The sequence below is a fragment of the Vulpes lagopus genome, chromosome 15 (genome assembly GCF_018345385.1).
Source record: "Vulpes lagopus strain Blue_001 chromosome 15, ASM1834538v1, whole genome shotgun sequence".
NCBI lineage: Eukaryota > Metazoa > Chordata > Mammalia > Carnivora > Canidae > Vulpes > Vulpes lagopus.
In genome coordinates, this window is record NC_054838.1 from 36,496,700 (window position 1) to 36,521,843 (window position 25,144).

A 25,144-nucleotide genomic window follows, 5' to 3' on the forward strand; every position below is an offset into this window, starting at 1 on the left:
TGGGGTCAGAGGTCGCGGGGGCAGAAGGCGTTCCTGCCGCTGGCCTAGTCGCTATGTAGTGGAGGGGCAGGCGTCCTCCTGCATGTTCTGGAAGGTTCTTGGGCTCGACTAGGGCAGTAGCCCGAGGACTCGTAGTCGCCGGCTTCGGGTCCCTGCCGGCTGAGCGGAGTCGCCGCCATGTTTGGCTGCTTGGTGGCAGGGAGGCTGGTGAGGATGGGGCCGGGTGGTATCAGGAAGGGGGCAGGACACCGGAGGGCGAGGCCGCCAAGGGGAGGGTGCGCTGGTGCGGAGACGCGGGGAAAGCCCCTCTGTGTACTTTCCAGCTAAATGTGCGGGTGGCGAGTGGGCGCTGGGGTGTGGGTTCTCCTCCGCCCTCAGCTCCGCAGTCATTTGAAGAGTAGCCACGTGAGGGGCTGTTGTCGAGTGTGCCTCATCCCTGCGCCTAGCAGTGCACGGCTTTTGTCCATTTCTCATAATTTCAGCCTTCCGGGTGGCGCTTACTGGGCACTTCAGAGTTAACCCTCATAACTCGTGGGATGGTTATTAAAATCCTTATTTTGTAGTTGAGGAACGTAAGCTCCGTTGGCAGTTTAAGTTCTTGTCTGAGCTCGCAGAGTGAGTTAGAGGTACACCTGGCGTTTGAATCTACTCCCTAACAAACTGTTTCTGAAAGAAGGTGGTGCTGGGGGCAGTGTACACCTTTGGGGTCTTTGTGGAAGGACCCCAGTAAAAAAATATGCTTAAAGTAATTGGAAGGTGGCTGATAAAGACGCCTAAATTTAAGTGTGAGTCGTGGCCGTAGTAGTCCAGAAGGGTATGAACTGCGAAAATCCTCATTGGTCAAAAGAGATAATAACCTGCCTTGTCAGATAATGAGAGTTAAATGAGATCAGCACCTGGAACTGTTTAGGAGTAAACTAGGGGATGAATTTTGCTTGCCTCTTTGGAAACCACCCGGGAATCTTTTTCAAACTTAACTCCTTTACATCCAGAGTTCCTTATTTATTTATTTTTTTTCGCCCTGCTTTGGTAAATTTTGCAGCCCATTTGTTGAATTACAGTCTTCATCAACTTTTGGTAATGTATTCAGTACACAGTGCCAAGAAAATACAAAGATAAATTGGAAACGAGTAGCCTCAAAAAGTTTGGCCCTCGAATAACTGGGAGGCCACTTTGGCGGTGGTGGTAATTGGTAATATTGGTGAGATAACTTTGGATGTCTCCTGCTGTTGGCAGGGAAAATGAAAGGACCAGCCTGGGATGAGTGGGGGACTCTGATGAGTGAGTGTTGTTGATGAATGACATTTAAAATGTGTGTGTGTTTTATTTTTGTTTATTTTTAAGTAATCTCTACACCCAGCGTGGGGATTGAACTCACCACCCTGCGATGAAGAGTCACATGCTTTACCACTGAGCCAGCCAGGAGCCCCTCTTTGTGTTTTTATAAAGAAAAGGCCACATGGATTCCAAGTATCACATGTTGTCAACTAATTTGGAAGGAAATTTAGTTAAAGCAGAACCTGTGTCTACTTACCTAACACCTAACCTCTGTAATGGATATCCAGTAGGAGTTCCTAGAAGATGAGATTTTTAGGAGGTGTTTGACTCTGTTAATCGGAGAACATGTTAATCAAAATTAAGGGCAACTAGACCTGGAGACATCCAAAACTTAACTTCATTATCTAACTAGAAAAATCTACTCATTTAAATTTATAAACTCAGTTTCATTCCTTGAAAATTTTTTCTTAAAGTTTTCTTTTTCCCTAAGGTTAAGGATTAGTGTGTCATAATACAGATTTACAGAATGTTTTGTGCTTGGTACAGAGTTGACATTTAACAGATATTTATTTTGCCTGATGGTTATTTCATGGCTTGTAAATACCATCATTTTATATGTTTTTAAGTTTATGTGCATGCCAAAAACTGGTGAAATCGGATTTGATACTAATACAGGCAGTTTGGTTTTATATTTATGTTTTTCTTTTGTTTTATTCTCTATGTTAAACTGGACAGTTTTTAATGGGGTTGGAAAACTTCAGAGGAGGGAATCAGAACTTGAGTTTAAGGGCATTCATTCTTGTCTCTTGGGAATAAATTTAGGACAACTGTTACTTGATTGATAATACAACTATAACGATTTTAAGTTTCTTTGTAGTGGCAAGGATATTATAAAAGAAAAAAGCAAAATTTTAGTACAACAGCAACTATTCGCAGACGCAAAAAGGTTGCGTTCTATGTAATAAGATTTGACCATTTACAGTCTTAAAATACTGGTAGTAATTCAGATTTGGTGTTACGGTGAATGCAGTGTCAAAAGCAATTAAAAAGAAAACCAAAAAATTTTGTATACGTAAATTCCTGACAGCCTTTTGACCTGAGTGCCCTCAGAATTAATACTTCATTTTGCTAATGGATGTGATACAGCAATTATCCATCATTTTCTGAAAGTGATAAAATGAGTTTTCTTTGTGGAAATAGATTTCTCAAACTTCAAAATAAGATAAGATCTCATTCTAGAAACTGACATTCAATTCTAGACCAGAAAATTAGATTATGAAATGAGTCAAGAGGAAACTTTTATAGGTTCCTACTCAGCATATTCAAGGTAGGATTTTTGCTTTTTATATAGTTGATTCTCATTATTCACAGCAGTTCAGTTCTATGAAGTCAGTGTGAACACTCACTTCCTCAGTTGGTAAATACTGATTTGTTGCTTTTAGGGGAAATACAGAGTTAGATTTTTTCAGGCCTCTGATGACAGTTTTTATCAGCCTATCATTACATAACCTTGTTTTCTACCTGTTTCTGTTTAATGTGTTGTTGATTCATTAGTTGAACTTAACAGCCAAGACACCATAACTCATTTCTGAATGCAACTTATGTAACATTTTCTCAGCATGGCACATAACAGCTGTTTCAGACCTAGGAATACTAGCCAGCATTTCAGCTTGGACATTTTAAACATCAGAATCACCAACAAAACACAAAATACAAACATGGCACTAAATTGTGAAAAGCACATTTGTTTATGGTATGAGAGCAGAAAAAAAGAAGGCACAGCTAACTTTTTTCCACCTCTCCTAGGAAAATGTGCATTAGGCAACTCAAAATTTTTGCTGCTCTGCACACGAACCTGTTCATGAATGACCAAAGTACAATGAATATCGATTTTGTGCTTACAAATAAATTCTAGTGAGTAGGCAAATTAATAAATATGGAATTTGCAAATAATGAGGATTAATTAATTCCTTCTAGATTGCTTACCCATTTTAATTCCCCGTGCTCTACCTTCTTCATACTAGAGAATAAGGCTTTGGTGGTGTGGTATTTTGAACAGCCTTTCATTTCTTTGGCATTCTGAAGCGGTAGTGATTTACTTATGTAAGTAAATTCCTTTGAGGGCACTTCTGAAATAATTTAGTTCTATTTTTTAAAGGTTACATTTATTAAACGATCATTTTAAGGCTGAATATATATATTTGGATTTTCTTTTTATATTTGACACTGGTATATTTGGATATTCCATATAGACTAACAGATTAACCCAAGGTTATACTGGGTATGACGACTATAATTGACTGTACCTGATAACAGCTTACAGGAACATGTTAAGGGTTATAGAAACTCATCAAACTCTTGAACTAAGACGAGTTTCTTATTTTCTAGGTGCAAACAGCTGCACAGCAAGTGGCAGAGGATAAATTTGTTTTTGACTTGCCTGATTATGAAAGTATCAACCATGTTGTGGTTTTTATGCTGGGAACAATCCCATTTCCTGAGGGAATGGGAGGATCTGTCTACTTTTCCTATCCTGATTCAAGTGGAATGCCTGTGTGGCAACTCCTAGGATTTGTCACAAATGGGAAACCAAGTGCCATCTTCAAAATTTCAGGTCTTAAATCTGGTAAGAAAAATATTAATTACATAATTAAGCTGTTTTCTTAGTAGCATGACATAGGATGTGGCGCTTATTTTTTAACTTTCCATTATGTTTTACTGGTTGCTAGAGTGATGTATTATTTTTAAAAAATTCATATGATAAACTGATACATTTGAAAAGTAATAAGCAAAAGACCGTCTCAGGCTCCTCACATTTCCACCCTCTGTCCCTGGAGAGAGCCACTCACTTTTGTATAGGGATTTTGTATACTTTTGTAAAGGGATTTTATTGGGTGTTTTAATAAATAATGTCAAGGAATCTTCTCAGAATTTGTAATATGCACATTTGTGTTTTAAGTAGATAAAGCAAGTAGACTTGGATAGAAAAATAAAATGAGTCCTTTTTTTCTTTAAATGATGGTTTTGAACTCTTTTATTTGATTATCCCTCTGATGTTTTTCTCTTGGTTGTAACGATAATGCAGGCATCAGACCTTATAGGGGCGGAATCCTTGCTTTGATGCTTTGAAGTATTTTGTGGGGAAATGTGAGAACAAAACTAGATTAGATGCCATTTACTCTCATTGAATCTCTGGTTCTCTTGAAAATCAACGTGAAAACAGACATGAAAATTCTTAGTACATTCTTCTAGAAAATGTAGAGTCCAAGGAAAAATTATATTTGGCAACATGTTTATATATTTAACAAACATTTAGATATCTACTATGAGGATTTTAAAATGGTGATTAAATTCTTGCTGGAGATAACTCATATTCTTATAAAGGAAGATAGTTTGTGGACCACTAATTAGAAGGATGAAGTGTAATAGTGTTATGTTTGTATAAGATGCTGAGAGAGAATAGAAAGGGGAGCAACTAACTCTCAAGTGGGTTGAGAAGGTTTCCTGGAGGAGGTGGTATTGGACCTCTTGGGAAGAGAAGAAGTTAATTAGACCTAGGAGAGGCCTATTGGGCATTCTTTTCTAGGTGGAGGTAGTATGTATAGAATGAAGAAATTTTGGAAGCATGACGTGTGTAGGGTGGTTCCAGGATAGATTAGGCAGGCATGGATCAGGAAAAGCTTTATGTGTCATATCGACTCATTTGAATTTAAGTCAGCAATATTTAATGTGTTTAGATCACAGGCCTATTTGCTAGTATTATGAAAAATATGTGTAACCTAATGTAAATACTCAAAAGTATGCATGTACTCTGAAGCACATCCATATATCTCTCCACGTAAAGAACTGCTCCTACAGGTATAAGGGAGCGAGTAAACTATCTTGGGTAGGGGAGATGATATGAACAAATTTTGGTTTTAGCCTGAGGGCTGTGTGAAAATAAATTGGAGCAGTTCTGGCAGGATGATGGACTGTTAGATGCTGTTATTTAATGTAGTTGGAATTCTAGAAGAAGTGGGAGAGAGCAGTATTTAGAGCTAAATTCTGTTTAGAATTGATGATAAATACTAATCTTTACATTTTTTTTTTTTTTAATTTTATTTATTTATGATAGGCACACAGTGAGAGAGAGAGAGAGGCAGAGACATAGGCAGAGGGAGAAGCAGGCTCCATGCACCGGGAGCCCGACGTGGGATTCGATCCCGGGTCTCCAGGATCGCGCCCTGGGCCAAAGGCAGGCGCCAAACCGCTGCGCCACCCAGGGATCCCTAATCTTTACATTTAAGAAGCAGGACAAATCACTGTAGTTCTTATCAACTGGGATTCCATAAGATAATTATCCATAATCCCTAAGACAGTGATTTTTTTTTTTTTTAAGATTTTATTTATTTGAGAGAGAGAAAGTGAGTGAGAGTGAGTGAGCATAAGTGGGGGGAGGGGAGAGAGAGAACAAAACTCCCCACTGAGCAGAGAGCTGCAATCAGTACTTGATCCCAGGACCTCAGGATCATGACCTGAGCTGAGGGTAGATGCTCAACCAGCTGAGCCACCCAGGCACTCCAAGATAGTGATTCTTAAATCATGATTACCTGACCACTAGAATTAGCATTAACATTAACATCATCTGGGAATTTGTTAGAAATGCAGATTCATGGCAGGACCCCAGACCTATGGATCAGAAACCTTGGGTGAGGGATCCCTGGGTGGCGCAGCGGTTTGGCGCCTGCCTTTGGCCCAGGGCGCGATCCTGGAGACCCGGGATCGAATCCCACGTCGGGCTTCCAGTACATGGAGCCTGCTTCTCCCTCTGCCTGTGTCTCTGCCTCTCTCTCTCTCTCTCTCTCTCTCTCTCTCTCTGACTATAATAATAAAAAAAAAAAAAAAAAAAAAAAAAAAAAGAAACCTTGGGTGGAATCCAGTTCCCCAGGTATTGTGCATGCTAAAATTTGAGAACCACTACCCTAGGGCATCCACTGTATGTAATGAATTAATGCCTCATACTTTTAGCATGGAGTTTGAGTTAGTTTTGAAGTCTTTGGGAGAATTAAGAAAATAGTCCTTCTCAAATCACTTTTTATCTTTTTTGTGACTGTGCCTAAAAACAAACAGTCTATAAGTGGAAGGAATATAACGGGGCAATTTGATACATTATAGTGAAATTTCTGGGCATTTAATATAAAGAGAAAGTAATAAAGGAACCAGAGAGACAAGTCAATCATAACTGGATGGCAGTTTAGCAGACTTAATATGTGCATGAATAGAGGCCAAAACTAATAGATTAATATCTTCAAAGTGCCAAAGAAGAATAAAATACCTAAAAACTATTATTCTAAAGTGATGGAGAAATATATTTTGCTGATAGAGATGGAAAGTTTACTACGCATAGACCATTACTGAAAGAACTACTGAAGGTAGTTACACTTTATAAGAGGAAATTGAACTCAGGATGTAGAAGAGCATGCAAGATGCAAAGTTAAAGAATTGGTAAACATGTAGCCTAATTTGGCAACCTTACTGTATAAAACAACACAATAAATACACAAGGATTAAATATACTGGAAAATAATGAGTAAGAAAGGAGAGGTAGTGATTGGAGTAAAAGATTTCTGAGGTCTTATTGTTAAGAGAATAATCATACTGATTCTACTTTCAGGTAATCTTGTTAAAAGCTTAAGGAAAAGTTAAAAAAAAAGGAAAAGCAAACTAAAGGCATAGTATATTAAAAACAAAAGATGGTGGAAATAATTTCAACTATATGAATTATCAGAAGAAATGTAAACAGTACACTTGTGAGGAAAAAAAAAAACAAGGAGACTCCAGGATAGGATTTATTTTAAAGGGAGCAAACAAATAATTATATTGCTGCTTATGAGTAATAGGTCTAAAACATTTTAACACGAAGAACCAAAAAAATACCTGTCATAAATAGACTAATTTTAAGAAAAAGTAGACTAAGACAAAAACATCAGGGCTTAAGACATTCATTCAGTAGGAATGAAATAATTCATTAGGAAAGCCAAAGTATTTCTAGGAAAATATAAATCATGAATTTGTGTGTATATGTAACTTCAATATATATTTTAAAAAACTGACATTTAGAATGAGAAATGCTATTAATATTTTATTCACCTTGATAATCAGGTAAATAAAATGTTAGTAAAATGAAAGATTTGGATAAAAGAGTTAACAAGTTTGAGCCAATGGACATTTATAGAACCCCACACCTAATTATTAGATCATATACATTTATAAATACACAGAATATTTATGAAATTTGACCATATACCAAGTCATGAAGCAAATTGTAGTAAATGGCAGATAAATCAGTATGCAGCTTATGGTGCTATATAATTGCAAGTCAAAAGATAAAACATTGTGGAAATCCTCCCTTCCACATGTAGCTATCAGGCCCAGATGGTTTTACAAAGTTCACCTAAACCTTTATGAAACAAATTATTCGTATCTTATATAAACTTTTATTTTTTTATTTTTTTATTTTTTAAAGATTTATTTATTTATTTATCATAGACAGAGAGAGAGAGAGGCAGAGACACAGCAGAGGGAGAAGCAGGCTCCATGCCGGGAGCCTGACGTGGGACTCGATCCCGGGACTCCAGGATCGCGCCCTGGGCCAAACCGCTGAGCCACCCAGGGATCCCCTATATAAACTTTTAGTAGAAAGAAACTTTTAGTTTATATTTCTAAGCTAATAGAATATTCATACCAAAAAAGGACGAGGACAATATAGGAGAAGAAATTTGACCTATACCAGTCTTATTTATTTAGGATTTTTATATTGATGTACATAAAAATAGAAAGTGAATTCAACAAGATCTTTTTTATTATTTTATTTTTCATTATACAAAATTCAAGTATATACAGAAGCTGACCAAAGAGAATATTGAACCGTTCTCTACTCATTACTCAATTTCAAAAATGACTAACTCATGAATAATATATTTTTTTAAAGATTTTATTTATTTGGGATTGAGAGAACGTGCACGCACAACCCATGGGGGAGGGGCAGAGGGAGAAAGAGAATCCCAAGCAGACTTTGGCCAGTGCAGAGCCCAAGGCAGGGCTAGATCATATGACCATGAGATCATGACCTGAGCTGAAATTGAGAGTTGGATACTTAGTCGACTGAGCCATCCAGGTGCCCCAGAGTTTTGTGGGTTTTTTTTTTTTTTTTTAAGATTTATTTATTTATTTTTATTTATGATAGACACAGAGAGAGAGAAAGAGGCAGAGACACAGGAGGGAGAAGCAGGCTCCATGCCGGGAGCCCGACGTGGGACTCGATCCCAGGACTCCAGGATCGCGCCCTGGGCCAAAGGCAGGCGCCAAACCGCTGAGCCACCCGGGGATCCCCCCAGTGTTATTTCTTTTATAATCCCACTCACTTCTTCCTTATCTTATTATTTAGAAACAGATCCCAGAATCATAACATGTAATCCATAAATGCATTAATAAGTGTCTTTAAAAGGCAAGGTCCTTAAGAGTGTGATTCTGGGTTCCTGAGATTGAGTCCAGCATTGGGCTCCCTGCAGGGATCTCTGCCTATGTCTCTGCCTCTCTCTGTGTGTGTCTCATGAATAAATAAATAACATCTTAAAAAAAAAAAAAAGACAAGGTCTTTTTTTCTTTCTACTTTTTAAAACATAATCATAATGCTTTTATCACATTTAAAAACAAAAAAATTCCTTGATAGGGAATTGGATGTCTAATTAGTGTTCAGATTTCCAGTGATCTGAGAAGTTTTTGGTTTATATATTTTAAAGTTATAAGTACTTTTTTTTTAAAGCTGTACTTTGGATCAACATTGTACATTGCAACTGGTTGATGTCTCAAGTATCTTTCATAAAAATTAAAGGTGTAATATATTCTCTGTCCTCTATTTCCAGTAAATTACTTGGACTAAGAGATTGATCAGACTTCCTTTGAATTTATTTAAAAAATTTTTTTGGTGGGATTATTATAGGTAATGGTGTGTTGTTTAAGAAGTTCATACGAGGTTTTCTCTTTTTGTGAAATTAGCCATATATATGCAATGCCTACATTTGGTAATTCTTTTTTTTTTTTTTTTTTATGATAGTCACAGAGAGAGAGAGAGAGGTAGACACAGGCAGAGGGAGAAGCAGGCTCCATGCACCGGGAGCCCAATGTGGGATTTGATCCCGGGTTTCCAAAATCGCGCCCTGGGCCAACGGCAGGCGCCAAACCACTGCGCCACCCAGGGATCCCTACATTTGGTGATTCAGTAGGAGTTCAAATGATCATATTCTAATTCAGTGATTTCATTTACTAGCGATAAAGAGACTCTCAAATGTCTACTATTTGGTTACTCAGAGGTAGAGTCATAGGAAAGGCATGATAATGCTTGATTAATCCTCTTTGTATACCAGTGTTCAAAATATGAATTGATTCCCTAATATCCTCCAAAAGTATTTTTTTAAAGTATTATGAAATCATAGAGATATGTGTATACATATTTATTTATATTTGATATGTTCTAACCATTAGTATACCCTCAGGATCCATTAGACGTAATTAAAAAATTTTTTTTCAAGTTTTTTTTTTTTTTTTTTTTTTATCTCTATATCCAATGCGGGGCTTGAATTTACAACCTTGACATCAAGAGTCTCGTGCTCCACCTACTGAGCCAGCCAGGTGCCCCCTAATTTTAATTTTTCATTTTTTTTTAGGTAGATACTATTTCATAATTTTTATCCTTTCTTAAGAAATCTTCCAAAGAACAGAGGAAATTTACTTTTTATTAACAATTTTAATAATTTATTGAGATATAATTAACATATAATAAATTGCACATATTTAAAGGATACAGTTTGATAAATTTTGATATATGTATATACCTGTGAAACACTACACTGAAGATAATGAACATATCACCACTAGAAGTTTCCTAGTGCTCCGTTGTAATCCTTTCTCTTATCTCCTCTCCTGCCTTAGGCAACTACTGATCTAGTTTGTTTCATTGTAAAAGTTTAAATTTCTAGAGTTTTCTTTTTTTTTTTTTTTTAATTTTTATTTATTTATGGCAGTCACACACACAGAGAGAGAGAGAGGCAGAGACACAGGCAGAGGGAGAAGCAGGCTCCATGCCGGGAGCCCGACGTGGGATTCAATCCCGGGTCTCCAGGATCACGCCCTGGGCCAAAGGCAGGCGCTAAACCGCTGCGCCACCCAGGGTTCCCAAATTTCTAGAGTTTTCTATAAATGAACACATACAGTATGCTTTTTTGTTTAGCTTAACTCAGCTGAGTTATTTTTAGAATCATCCATGTTGTAGTAAGTATCAGTTCATTCCTTTTTATTTCTGGGTAGTATTCCATTGTATGAATGTCCCACTATTCGTCCATTTACCTGTTGATGGATATTTGGATTGTAGGGGTTTTGATCTATAAAAATAAAACTGATATAAACATTTATATATAAGTCTTTGTATGGGCACATGCCCTCCTTTCTCTTGGATAAATGTCTAGGATTGAAATGGCTGGATCATATGGTACCTCTATACTTAATTTTTTAAAACATTGCCAAACTATTTTCCAACATGGTTCTTCCATTTTATATTCAACTAGCAGTATATGAAAGTTCTGGTTGCTTTACATCCTTGCCAACACTTGGTTTGTTCAGTTTTAGGCGTTCTAATAGGTGTATAGAGGTATATATACACTTTTAAGTTTTTTTTTTTTTTACACTTTTAAATTTAATGATTAACGATGTTGAACATTTTTTTTGTGTGTGCTTATTTGCATATCTATATATGTTCCTTGTTGAAAGGTCTACTTTAGTCTTTGGTTTTTTACTTAAGTTGGGTTGTTTTTTTTACTTAAGTAAAAAGTTTTTTTTATTGGGTTGTTTTATTGAGTTTTGAGAGTTTTATATATATTCTTGATACATATAAGTTTTTTATAAGATATGTGATTTAAAAATTTTTTTTCCCAGTCTTTGACTTGTCTTTTCTCTTAACAATGTCTTTGATAGAGCAGAATTTTTTAATTTTGATAAAGTCCAGTTTTTCATGTTGTTGTTTTATGCATTGTGCTTTTGGTATTGAGCCTAAGAAATCTTTATCTAATTCAAGGTCACCAAGGTTTTCTCCTTGTTTTTTAGTTTGAGATTTTATACTTATATCTGGGATCCAGTTTGAATTAATTTTGTATTTAGTGCGAGGTATAGATTCTTTTTTTTTTTTTTTTCCGTATGGATAGTCAATTATTCTAGAACCATTTGTTGAAAAGACAAAGTAATGGCACATTTTTCTACATCTTTGTTCACTTTGATATTCATTTGGGGACTCCCAAAGTCCTCTATTTGAAAGTAAAATATAAACATACATAAATGAATATTTATATATTGATTTAAAAAGGCAAATGGAAATAGATATTCTTAAGCTTTTTTTTAAACAGTAAATCACTAGTGTGAAGGCATGCTAGAAGGTTAGATACTGCTAAATATTTAGCAATATAGGAAGAGAAACAGCTAATTACAGGGGGAAGAGAGGTGATGTTTTTTTGTTTTTTTTTTTTTGTTTTTTTTTTTTTTGAGAGGTGATGTTTTTGGTTTGGATTTGAGGAGCCCGTGGGACATGATAGCAATGCCTTAAATATAAAGTGGCAGGTTTTGTTTGTATAGCAGTAGGCTAGTAGCCAGCTAGCTGTTCACCTTTTGCATAGGTGGAAAGTGCAGATTTATATATATATATATATATATATATATATATATATTTTTTTTTTTTTTTTTTGCAGATTTATATTGTATGTAGACTTTAATCAATGTATATGCATCGATTAAAGTAAATATTAGCAACGAACCAGGAGACTAGGACCCATTTTTTGTTTTTGGAGACATAGCAATTTTATTATCAATTTAATGCCCACTTTTTTCTCTCTCTCTTTGCCCCAACTTTGCCAACATTTTATGTCTGTTTTTCATTTGTGATCATCACTGTATTCCTTGCAGGACACGGCTTTGGGAATAGTGAAGAGTGCTTTCTTCTATCTTTTTTTGCATTGTCTTTGGCCGTCTTTTCTTTTCTCTTATGATACCCAACAAGTTGAAGGTTGGGGTGAGGGTGACATTTGGGGTCATAAGAACCCAGATGTTTCCTTACTGTGTTATTTTACGAATTTGGAGAATATTCAGCAGCCAAAAATGGGTTAATCCAGTTCCTGTAAGTGGAACAGTGATAATTCAGTGAGAAATGTTTTCTGTTATGGGGCTAGGTAAAATAGTCTAAAACTTAGTCTCAGAGTAATACCTGATTCAGTACAAGAATGGATATATTTCCATTATGATAATAAGATTAGTTCTTTTATTCTCCTGCCATTTTAAAAATGAACGGTTTGTCATCATTTTCATTATAACATGGCTATTGATAATTTTATCCATTAAAACATTTTCAAGGCAGTATTTGTGATGGGTAAAGCATGATGTTCTTTTAAAGAAAAATAAAGCAGCTTACCATGCTTAGTGACTTAGTGCATATCAAACATTAAGCAAATGATAATATGCTGTTAAATGTTTTGGTTGGTTCTTTCACTAGTAAGTTTAGAAAAACACTTTTTGGAATTTTTAAGAGTATCAGAATTCTTAATTTATATATATAAATGTTATTCATATTAGAGAATAGTGTATTATTAAAGTATAAGAATAGATTGACTTTTAATAGATGTATATTTTTGAACCTTAAAGATGCTGCTTTCAAGCCTAAGTGTTTAAGTTTTATTTATTGGGCAAACCTAGCTAAGTAGAACCTCTGAGTGAGACAGACTCGTTGAAGCAACTCTAGGCAGTTGTAATTGAATTGAGATGTTATGAGTAAAATTGTAGGAAAGCAAGGAGGGTAGAAAGTTCGAGTGAAACAAATTTCATTTCAAAAAACTTTGATAGTATTCTAGCTGTTCTCTGCTAGATGATGAAAGATTACTTTGCATAGAACAGTTTTGATTGGGGAAAGTTAAGAGAGCTCTATTGGGAGAATTGTGGTTAGTAGGGAATCTTGAAGCCAGTTACTATAAGTTTTATTTTGATTGAGAGAAGATTCTTTGTGATTCTTGGAATCTGAAAGGAGTTATATGGTGAATACATTTTTAAGCTGATGCACTGGAACAATATGGGGGTGATGTTTAACAACTAGAATAGGACTAAACTTGAAAATATAAAATGAAGGATTTGAGATTAAGAAACAAAAATAATCTTTTTCTTTCTCCTTCCTTTCATTTCTACCTACATGGGATATAGAAATCCTAAAAAACAAAAAATCCACAAACTTAGGAGATATGATTTGGTGGTTAGAGAATTTGGGAAGTTTATTTAAATGAGTCTTTTGCAATTTTGTCTTTAGACTCTGTCCTTGGTCTTCATAATGTGGAAGAGATATTTAGCCAAAAAATTAGTAAAAATTATGAAATACTGGGAGTTGTATGTAAAGAGATTCTTCTCTTTAGTAGGAAGTGTATGGTTACTTTTCGCTAAGATCAAGTGTAGTAGGAAATGTATGCTAACTCAAATTTAGCACAAACAAGGAAATATTAACAAAACTAAAAGTTGTTTTATGGAACTTATATGAAAAGTGGGTAGCTATAGGTACTAAGTTGTTAACTATACCATGTTTTTTTTTTTTCCTGTCTCCGTATTTTGCTTAGAGGGTCCAGTGAACTATTGTTTATATATGTATGATATAGACTTAAAAGCATTCCCCAGTGTTACTTTTTCTATTACTCCTCTTTGGTACTTCCTTCTACCTCTAATCATGCTCCCCATCCCCACCAGCAGCTCTTAAATAAATTATTATTATCTTTCACGATCAAGTCTTTTTATTTATTTAATTTATTTTAAAAGATTTTATTTATTTATTCATGAGAGACACAGAGAGAGGCAGAGACACAGGCAGAGGGAAAAGCAGGCTCCCCGCAGGGTGCTGGTTGTGGTATTCAACGGGGACCCAGGGATTACATGCTGAGCTGAAGGCAGAGGCTCAACCACTGAGCCACCAAGGCGTCCCTCTTGAATAAATTATTTCAGATTGTGAACAGAAGCCTCTTGGTGAACACAAACCAAATACTATAAATCAAAGCAGAACACCAAATGAAGTAGACCCTGAGTAATCTAGATTGTTCACTCATGTTAGGGGTTGATTCAATATTTGCCCCTTTCCTCTTCAAACTATATAGATACCCAGGCTTAAGGTAGGTGCTACTCCTTTTGTTTCCCATTTCACACTGTGGCTCTCAATTCCTTTTTTAGGGATTGTCTTGCACTCTTCTTTTTTTTCTTTTTATGGAATATTATACCAGTTTTAGGTGTACAACATATATTTTTTTAAGATTTTATTCTTGAGAGAGACAGGCAGAGACATAGGCAGAGACATAGGCAGAGACATAAGCAGGCTCCTGTGGGGAACCTGATGTGGGACTCAATCCCAGAACCCCAGGATCACGACCCGAGCCAAAGGCAGATGCTCAACCACTGAGCCACCCAGGTGCCCTGGTGTACAACATACTGATTTGACAATTCTACACACTACTCACCATGATAAGTGCAGTCACCGTCTGTCACCATAATGTTAGTTACTACAACAGTAGTGACTATATTCCCTATGATGTATTTTTCATCTGGAAACTTCTTATGGAAGTTAACCCAAGTATCTATCAATAGATAAAGATATATGTATGTACACACCCACAATAGAATAATAGCTATAAAAAAGAATGAGATCTTGCCATTTACGACAACATGGTTGAACCTACAGGGTATCCTGCTAAGTGAAATAAGTCAGATTGAGAAAGACAAATACCATGATTTCACTAATATGTGGAATCTTAAAAAAAAGTGCACAACTGAACGAACAAAATGGATTCTTAAATATAGAGAACAAACGTGGTTACAAGAGATGAGGTGGATGGAGGGATGTGTAAAATGGATAAAGGGTATTAAGAGATACATACTTCCAGTTATAAAATAGATAGGTTACAGAGATGAAAAGTACAGGATAGGGAATCGATGGTCAGTAATTCTATACCATGATTCTTAAGTTGTCTTTCTACATTGTGAAAGCTTGGGAAATATACCAGGAATTGCTTTAGGCATTTCAATTAAATAAATTACAGAAAAGTACCTGCTTGTATAGTTTAAACTTTGTTGTATATTCCATTCCTTAATTAATTATTGAAAATCTACTTCATTCTTAGTACATATGTGTCAAGTTGATGACTGTTCTCAGGTTCAGTGTGTGTGTGTGTGTGTGTGTGTGAATGTGTGAGTATTAAAATCACTCCAAGATGGTATTCAAAGGACACAGATTAGTAAACAGTTAATTTAAAATGGCTTTGTGAATGATTAGTGTGCAATATATATTTGAAGTATGTGAGTAGGTTTGGATGGGATGGCAGTGAGAGGATGAGAATTACACTTGGAAATGATCAGTCATAAAGGTAGTAATATGGATTGCATCTCCAAATGACTGAGGAGGCAGACTTTTAAGTATGGCATGGTAAGCTCTTATTTGAGAGGTACGAGGGGGTAAGGTTTTAAAGGTAAAGTGAAGCTGTTGTGTGATGGTCAAGCTATATGGGGTTTAAATTTTTCTAGTAGGCAAGTGTTTGAGCAAAAGAATGATGGTATGAAGTTGATGTTCTAGGAAACTTATTGTCCAGAATGGCTTGGAGAATCTGTTGAGATTAGAGCCAGAGAAACCAGTTAGAAAGATTTTATAATGTTTGAAGGGTGAATAAAAGGATAACATATATTGAATATCTCCTTGTGCAGTTCATTGTACTAGGCTTTCATGTGTATAAGTAGTTAATACATATGAAAGCCTAGAAGGGGATGTTATGATGTCTGGTTTTTAAGAGGCTGGATTTTAGAGAATTTACAATTCTCAGAGAAGAGAGTCTGTTAACTTTTAGGTATTATTATGTATAGATCAACCTCTTTGAAACCGTTGAATGCTGTATGGCAATACCATCATTTGTTTAACTAATTCCCATTGACGGAAATTTGGGTTGTTTCCATTGTTTTAAATTGTTTTACTACCAATGCTACAATAAAAATTCTTACACATATCTTTGTACGTATTTTCTAGCACTGTATTTCTGTAGAAGAAACTCCTAGAAGTGGAACTGAATTCCTGGAATAAAATGGCCTTTAAAACAAATGGTATAGGAGGCCTGGAGAAAGGGTACTGAATGTGGATAATGGATCATGATTTTCATGGCAATTTTTAGAAAGTCGTAATAAAGGTACAGTGTACTTGGTACTACATAAAACAACTAGTAGAACATATCCTTGCCAAGTATAATAACAGAGTAAGCCATGGGATGTTAGAATGGAAGGCCCTAAAAATAATTTAATCTGGGGCATCTCGGTGGCTCAGTTAAACATTTGACTCTTGATCTCAGCTCAGATCTTGATCTCAGGGTCATGAGTTCAAGCCCTGCATTGGGCTCCATGCCCAATTTTTTCTTTTACCTAAAAAATAAAATATTACTCCTTAATCTTACTGTTGAGAGTCTTCAGATTTAGAAATTTTTACAGTGTTTCTAAAATAGAGCAGGAATTAGTATCTAGATTCTCAGATTCTTAGTTCACTATTCTAAGCATAGTCTTTTCTCCTCCTAAAGTAAACTTAAGGAGAAAAATACATTCAAATTTCCATTGTCTTATATATACGTATAGTTCATATGCCTGTAACTACTGTTTTCTGCCATTTTTGCTTAGTAATACTTCATAGGGGTTATGAATTTTTGATGTGTTCTAAAAGTATCAAGTGTTTAGTTTTTCCTTCTTTTCCCTCCTTTTTTCCCTATTAACCCATAAAGTTAGAAACTTCCCGTAAAGTGAGAAACACATTCTGATCTTCAGATGGGCTGGACTGGTAATAGAAAATGAGATTTTTTTATGTTTATTTAAAGCAATAAGGTGACATGAGTTAAAAAAGGCTCTCAGAAATACTCGTATAGGGGCACCTAGGTGGCTAGTTGGTTAAATGTCTGGCTTTGGCTCAGGTCATGATCCCAGTGTCCTGGGATCAAGGCCCGCATTGGGCTCCCTGCTCCTCTCTCCCTCCTGCTTGTATGTGCACACTCTCTCTTAAATAAATAAATAAAATCTTAAAAAAAAAAAAAAAAACGGATGTAGAGAGGTATGGTTCTTTTTTTAAAACTTGTTTTATTTTAATTAATTTTTTTTTAAGATTTTATTTATTCATGAGAAACAGAGAGGCAGAGACATAGGCAGAGGGAGAAGCAGGTTCCCCATGGGGATCCCGATGTGGGACTCGATCCCAGGACCCCAGGACCATGACCTGAGCCAAAGGCAGATGCTCAACCACTGAGCCACCAGGTGCCCCTTACTTGTTTAAAATAATAGCATAGTATTACATTTTGATGATAAGTTATGATTTGATTACTTACTCTTTGTTGGACATTTTGGCTTTTTTTTTTTTCCACAAGTCTCTGAACATCCTGTAAATTATCGGTTGTTTTATTGCTAGTATATGGAAGTACAACTGAATTTTTAAAAAGACTTTATTTTTTTGGAGGGAGTTTTAGGTTTACAACAAAATTGAGAGGAAGGTACACAGATTTCCCATATACCCCTATCCCCACACCAGGTATAGCCTCCCTTCATTATCAACATCATTCACCAGAATGGTTATGGTTTTGTTTTGTTTTGTTTTTTAACCAAGGATGAACCTACATTATAATCACTCAGACACATCGTAGTCAATCAAGGTGCAGTTTACTTTAGGGTTCGCTCTTGGTGTTATACTTTCTGTGAGTTTGGATAAGTATTTAATGATATATCTATAGTTGTACCATAGCACAGTATTTTCACTGCCCTAAAAATCTATTTATTCACCCCTCCCCCCACATACACACTCCCCCTAACCTCCAGTCTGAGCAGCCACTGAATTTTTATTGTTTCTCTGATTTTACCTTTTCCTCGGTGTCATGTAGTTGGCATCATATGTATGAAAGCCTTTTCAGATGGCTTCTTTGACTTGATAGCTCGTTTCTTTGTAGTGCTGAATGATGTTCCATTGTCTGGATATACCACAGCTTATCCATTTACCTACTGAGGGACATCTTGGTGTTTTCAATTTCTGACAGTTATGGATAAAGCTACTTTAAACATCCATGTGTAGACTTTTGTGTGCACTGAAGTTTCCATCTCTTTTGTGTAAATACCAAGGAGTGTGATTGCTAGATCCTATGGTAAGAATATGTTTAGTTTTGTAAGAAACTGCTCAACTGTGTTCCAAAGTCGCAGTGTGTATTTGTATTCCCACCGACAAGGAATGAGTTTGTGTTGCTCTTCATACTCAGTAGCATTTCAGGTTATCACACAACTGAATTTTGTGTATTTTACTTTGTATCCTGAAGGATGAAGGAAAGGGTAACATATTGACTGTCTTACTAAACTCCATTATTCTAATAACTGCCCGGGATTTCCTAAATAGGTGATCATAATGTCTTTGAAAAAGACTATTTCTTTCCTTCCAATTTTATATTTCTTTTATTGCCTTACTACATTGCCCAGGCCTTCAAGCACCATGGTGAATACAGCTAATAAGGAGTGCAGTGAGATTGGAAAAGAAATAAAAGACATAACAATTGTTCTCTCTTTCTCTGTTTTATTAGTGTATAAGATTGATGAATTGGCCTTTTTGTCTATATAAAACGCCCTTTACCTCTGGTAATGCTACTGTCTTGAAGTCTACTTTGTTTAAAATTTATTTATTTTTTGTTTAAAATTTATATAGCTTTTCTGGCTTTTTCATGGTGAGCGTTCACATGCTATATTTTTTTCTACATTTTTACTTTTTGACATAAATCTGTGTGCTTTGTTGTAAAGAGTTTATATATATAGTTAGGTGCTGCTTTTTAAAAAGTGTTCTTACATCTTCCGTTTTTAAAATAAGATGCTTAATCCCATTAATATTTAATGTTATAGATATGTTAGATTTATTTTTTTTTAAAGGTTTTATTTATTTATTCATGAGAGACACAGAGAGAGAGAGAGGCAGAGACACAGGCAGAGGGAGAAGCAGGCTCCATGCAGGGAGCCCGACGTGGGACTCAATCCCGGGTCTCCAGGATCAGGCCCTAGACTGAAGGTGGCACTAAACCACTGAGCCACCTGGGCTGCCCGATATGTTAGATTTAAATTTTTACCTTGCTCTTTGGGTTTTTTTTTTTTAAACCTTCTTTTGGCTTTTTTTTTTAATTCATGTTTCTTCTCTCCTTTTTTTTGCAAAGATGTATTAGTTTTTTGTTTTTTTTAAAGATTTTATTCATTCATGAGAGACACAGAGAAAGAGGCAGAGACATAAACAGAGGGGGAAACAGGTTCCCTGTGGGGAGCCTGATGTGGGAGTGTATCCTAGGATCTGGGATCACGACCTGAGCCAAAGGCAACCCTTCAACTGCTGAGCCACCCAGGCATCTGTTTGTTTTTTTTTTTTTTTTTTTTTAAGGTGTATTAATTTCTTAGTGCTTCCTCTAGGGATTATGATATGGATTGTTAACTTTTCATAGTATATCATAAGTTAATAGTAACAAAGTAAACATCTTTTTTTTTTTTTTTTTTTATGATAGGCACACAGTGAGAGAGAGAGGCAGAGACATAGGCAGAGGGAGAAGCAGGCTCCATGCACTGGGAGCCCGACATGGGATTCGATCCCGGGTCCCCAGGATCGCGTCCTGGGCCAAAGGCAGGTGCCAAACCACTGCGCCACCCAGGGATCCCACAAAGTAAACATCTGTAATTTGACAATTAGAAACTGAATCTTGCTATTTTTATAGGGCCTCCAGTTTTCCTTGTTATATTGGTCTAATTAATGAAATTTCTGAATGTAATGACAAAAATCACATTTTGGTGATTTTTTTTTTTAATGATTTTATTTATTTGTTGGGGGTGGGGTAGGCAGGGACAGAGGGAGGGAATATCCAAGGAGACTCTCACTGAGTGCAGAGTCTAGTTGGGAGTTTGATCCCATGACCCACGAGATCAGGACCTGAGCCCAAGTCAGATGCTTCGCTGACTGAATACTCAGGTGGCCCTTGGTGATTTATTTTGAATTAAAGATGTTTATCTCCCATTTTTATCATCTTCATACCACAGTTCAACATTGCAGCTCTTAATAGCATGTGAGTCAGATCTGGATAATTGGAAGTCCAAAAGTCTATTGTAAATACTCTGTGTATTTTCCCCAGAGTTTAGAATTTTCACATGTTTGAGAGTTGAATAGCAGAGGCAAACAGGATTATTTACTCACCTTTGCCTTGACTTAATCTAGTTAAGAGAAGCATTTCATGATCAAGTCTGGTTGCATTGGGAATTTTTTCCTCCCCCCCTTCCAAATTTTATTTAAATTCGAGTTAGTTAACATATAGTATGATATTGAGAATTTTTTCCAGTGGACTGCAACTTTAATTTTCTCAATGAGGTCTTTTGGGTGATAGTCTATTTGTATTTTTTTGATGTGTGTCCATTTCATTGGAAATTCTACTTTCCACATCCTTTCTGTATTAATACTGTCAGATTTCATGGGCTTTTTGAAAAATTTTTTAAATTGTCTTAACCTGAGTTCTGAGAGTATTATTTAGCCTCAGCAGGATCGTTAAACTGTAAGATGATTAAGAAAAATCAGCATTCTTGTAGTAGGTAACTAAGTGCTCGTGTCCATTGATAATAACTTAAACATCTATTAAAACCTATTACAAGTGTGAATAATGAGATGCCATATAATGTTAACTTTAAGAAGTTTTGGTTCAAATATATAAGGAACATGAGTACAGTATCTTTTAAATAAAGGTTAAAATTTTGATTCTGAATTTAGAAGGTGGAAGCAGTTTCTCTTCCCAAAAATATGTAACTGAAAGAATTTATATTATGCACATTTATGCATACTTATATGCATGTCTGTCAAAGGTAAATATTTATAGAGTTCTTATACTATTTGAAGAGTTTGTTTAAGCCACATCCACATACTCTCATACACACAGAGTTCAACTTAAACCTTCCTTTTCTCTGTAGGTTAACTATTTGTAAAGTGTTTCACGAGACAATGAGGAAATGGTTCAATGCCTCAGTCAGGGAGAATTCCAGTGACATCTGCAGTGGAGAATTATATGGAGAATGGGAAACAGAAGAGGCCAAGATTGGAAGAGCAGGTGGGGGAGTAGGACATTAGGTCAGATGTAATAAAAACTTATGTGGAACTTTACGAGTATTTTTTTACTGTGTTTGTAGTACTTTAACATGTTATTGTACTTAATAGAAGAATAAGAAATAGTTCTGTTCACCTGTGGTATAAAGAAGAGGGATCATATATTTATCTGAATAAAATAGAGTACTGAATATAGTAGAGCTTTGTAGAATACTTTTGTTATGAGAAAAGGTAATATTTTAAGGTTTTAGGCCTTCAGAGTAAATTGGGTACTTATGGTGGGGTTTTACCGTTCCTTTTTTGATCCTGGCCCTACTGTGAGGTAGTGTTTAGAATGAAATTCTAAAAGTATCCCCAGTCTGATATTTAAAATTCTTTTTTGCATCAGGGATTTAAAGCAACTTTATTTTGTAATAATTTTATTTGCTTATTTAGAAATAATTTTAAAATCAGAGAAAAATGACAAAAATAGTATGAAGTATTTCTTACATTGTCCCACATTCTTTAATTTTACTACATTTTATTTATCATTCTCTAGAAATCTATATATGTGCATATGTGTGTGTATATATGTATTTTTTCCCCTGAAACTTTGAGAATGAGTTGCAGACATTGCTTCTTTACTCCTAAATACATCAGAATGTGTTTCCTAATACAAAAATATACATTATATATATTTTATATAATCATAGTATAATTATCAAATTCAGCAAACTCCGCATTAATACAATATTCTTGTCTCATATACAGTATACATTAAAGTTTTGCCAATTTTCTTAATAATGCCTTTAGTAACAGGCATTATTCCCTCCACCTAGGATTCATTTAGGATTGTACATTACATTTAATTGTCTTTAGTCTTTAATCTGGCACAGTTGCTCAGCCTTTCTTTGTCTATTATGAGAGTGACATTAAAAATAACCGTGAAAAAAGGCTTAGCACCCAAGAGGAATTTTTAAGAAATGTTAAAATTAGAGTTTATTATAAATCATCATTTGAATTTCTTCTTTATAATTCTGCTCTTTTCTTTTTGGGCTTGCTGCCATATTTTAATGTCATCACTTTGGCTTTCTCTGCACATGACATATATAGTCTTCTTCTAATTTCATTTAACTCAGTTGCCAGGAGAAACTTTTAAATTTATTCTAGTTTTTGTTTTAAAACTGGGTTGAGCTTGTCAAGGGGATTAGGAAGGACAAAAGAGTTCAAGATACTACTCATAAGTCTATTCACGTGAAACAGAACTAGTGAGCCAGAATGGGAGGGAACCTTTTACTGCCTGACATTTCTGGACTTGCTTTCTTGAATGGCTTATTGTGAAGCACAAAATCAGTGAAGAGTTCATATCATGGAATCTGGTATAAACAGGTAGGATAATGAACTACAATGAGGATCAGCTTTAGAGCTTGATAGACCTATTTTGAATCCCAGATACTAGTGTGTTATGTTGACTAAATTATCTCACCTTAGAGGGGATTTCAGGTAAAATGGACTTAATGATACCTACAGTGCAAGTGTTTTTGCAAGTATTAGAGATAACAAATGTAGAATGTATAAAAGTGTCTGGCATATAGTTGGTACTCAAGGAATAGTTAGTATGTTTTTATAAAATTTAGAAAGATCTAGGAAAGATCTTAAGAAAATGAAGCCTATTCAGAAAGGTAACTGTTACTGTCCTCATTAGAATGTAAGCTCCTTGAGAGTAGGGACTATTTGTATCTTTTACTATCTGTTCTTTAGGATGTATAGTAATGAACTTCAGATACTTGGTAAATATTGCTTAAATACATTTAGACATTCAAATTCAAGAGGTTTTATGATGTCAGATACATTATCATTTTTATCTAGTTTAAAAATTTATTGTTGATAAACCTTTGTTAGTCAGTCACATTGCTCTTGAACTATGCATGAGTGAAAAATGTAATTTCAGGCTTGTCAGGCTATCAATAGAAATGAGGTTTTAGAAATATATATTTTAGAAATATATATTTGATTTCTAATTATATTCAATACCAAGAAGGCTTTTACCCAGGCATAATTAAGCTGCTTTATGTAGCTCTTTAGCATATGTCATGTTCAAATGCCACTTCATAGTGAATTACTTATTCTGGGCATAAATGTTTTCTTTAGTCATCTCTGTTGCCATGTACATATACGGTATCTTCACCAGTGGACTTTTAGTTTTTCAGTTTCTTTTTAGGGGCATTTATAACTCTTAGAAAGATTGACACTTTGTGAGTTTTATTCTTTTGTAGAAGTCTTCTAAAGAATAGAGAGAACATTTTCTTACATATTTTTAAAAGTCATTCTGTCTTGCAATTACCATTATAGGTCTACCGGACCATCTTACAAATCTAAGATGTATTTGGTGATACTGGTAATCTTATTTTTCCTATATCATGAAATATTTTACTATTTACTCTAAGGAATTATTTCATCATTACTCATCAGTTGCTCAACTATGCCAAAAAAAGGGCTGAAATAATAAGAAAGTGGAAGAATGATGGAATTACTTAGAGCTGAGGTTGGCAAACTTTTTAAGACTTTATTAATTTGAGAGAGAGCGAGCATAAGCAGGGAGAGAGGGGCAGAGGAGAGAGAAAAGCAGACTCTCCACTGAGCAGGGATCCTGAATGCAGAGCTCAATCCCAGGATCATGATTTAAGCCAAGGGCAGATGCTTACCCAGCTGAGCCACCTAGTTGCCTCTGGCAAATGTTTCTGAAAAGGGTAAGATAGTATATATTTTAAGCTTTGTGGGCTACATATGGTCTCTGTAGCATATTCTTCTTTAAATAACCTTTAAAAATGTAAAAACTATTCTTAGCTCACAGGTCTTATGAAATTAGGTTGTGGGGCCAAATTTGGCCTGTGCCCCTTAGTTTTACCATTACATTATCATAGAATCTTCATATTGCATTGTTTAAAAGATCATGTCATCTTTTTTTTTTTTTTTTTTTTTTTTAGATCATGTCATCTTTTAAGAAATGTGAAAGGAGACTGCAGACACCATTTTTATGGTCTGCTGTTTGCTTTTATTGAACAGAATTGGGAATTCATAATTTGTTATATTTTGTTCATAATTGCAAAGAGAAGAAAACTGACAGGAACAAATTTCACCATTATTGTATGAATCAAAATGAATACAAGGAGACAAATAGCATGCTAGACTCTCATGATGATGATGAAGTTGATCATATAAGCAAAGTCTCAGACTGAATCTTCAGATGATGGTCTCTTAGGTGAATTTTCTCATTCTAAAAGACTGATGATTGAACAGTGTATTTCTGAGGACCAAAAGAAAATATGGTATTCTTACCAATTTAGTCATTTAACAGAGAGGAATTAATCACAATATTTAGTGACAAAATCTTGAACATGTAGTAAGATAATGTATCTGGTATTCCATGTTTTTACTTTAAAATGGACTGGATACAGCTTGTAAGTGGACATGGCTGAAAATGGGTGTGTAAACAAAGGCAATTAGATGGCAATAGGTATAGAAATGAAACATTAGGGATCCCTGGGTGGCGCAGAGGTTTGGCGCCTGCCTTTGGCCCAGGGTGTGATCCTGGAGACCCGGGATCGAATCCCACATCAGGCTCCTGGTGCATGGAGCCTGCTTCTCCCTCCGCCTGTGTCTCTGCCTCTCTCTCTCTGTGACTAT

The 25,144-nt window shown here is 35.5% G+C and overlaps 1 protein-coding gene across 1 annotated transcript in view; it reads left to right on the top strand.

Annotated features, from left to right (window-relative positions):
• Positions 1–25,144, top strand: part of HIKESHI (heat shock protein nuclear import factor hikeshi) — a 40,647-nt gene continuing 15,503 nt past the window's right edge. Inside the window, exons 1-2 of the mRNA XM_041730292.1 lie at positions 1–207; positions 3,667–3,904. Coding sequence (XP_041586226.1) covers positions 178–207; positions 3,667–3,904 — 268 coding nt within the window. The 5' untranslated portion in view covers positions 1–177. The remainder of the gene's footprint in view (positions 208–3,666; positions 3,905–25,144) is intronic.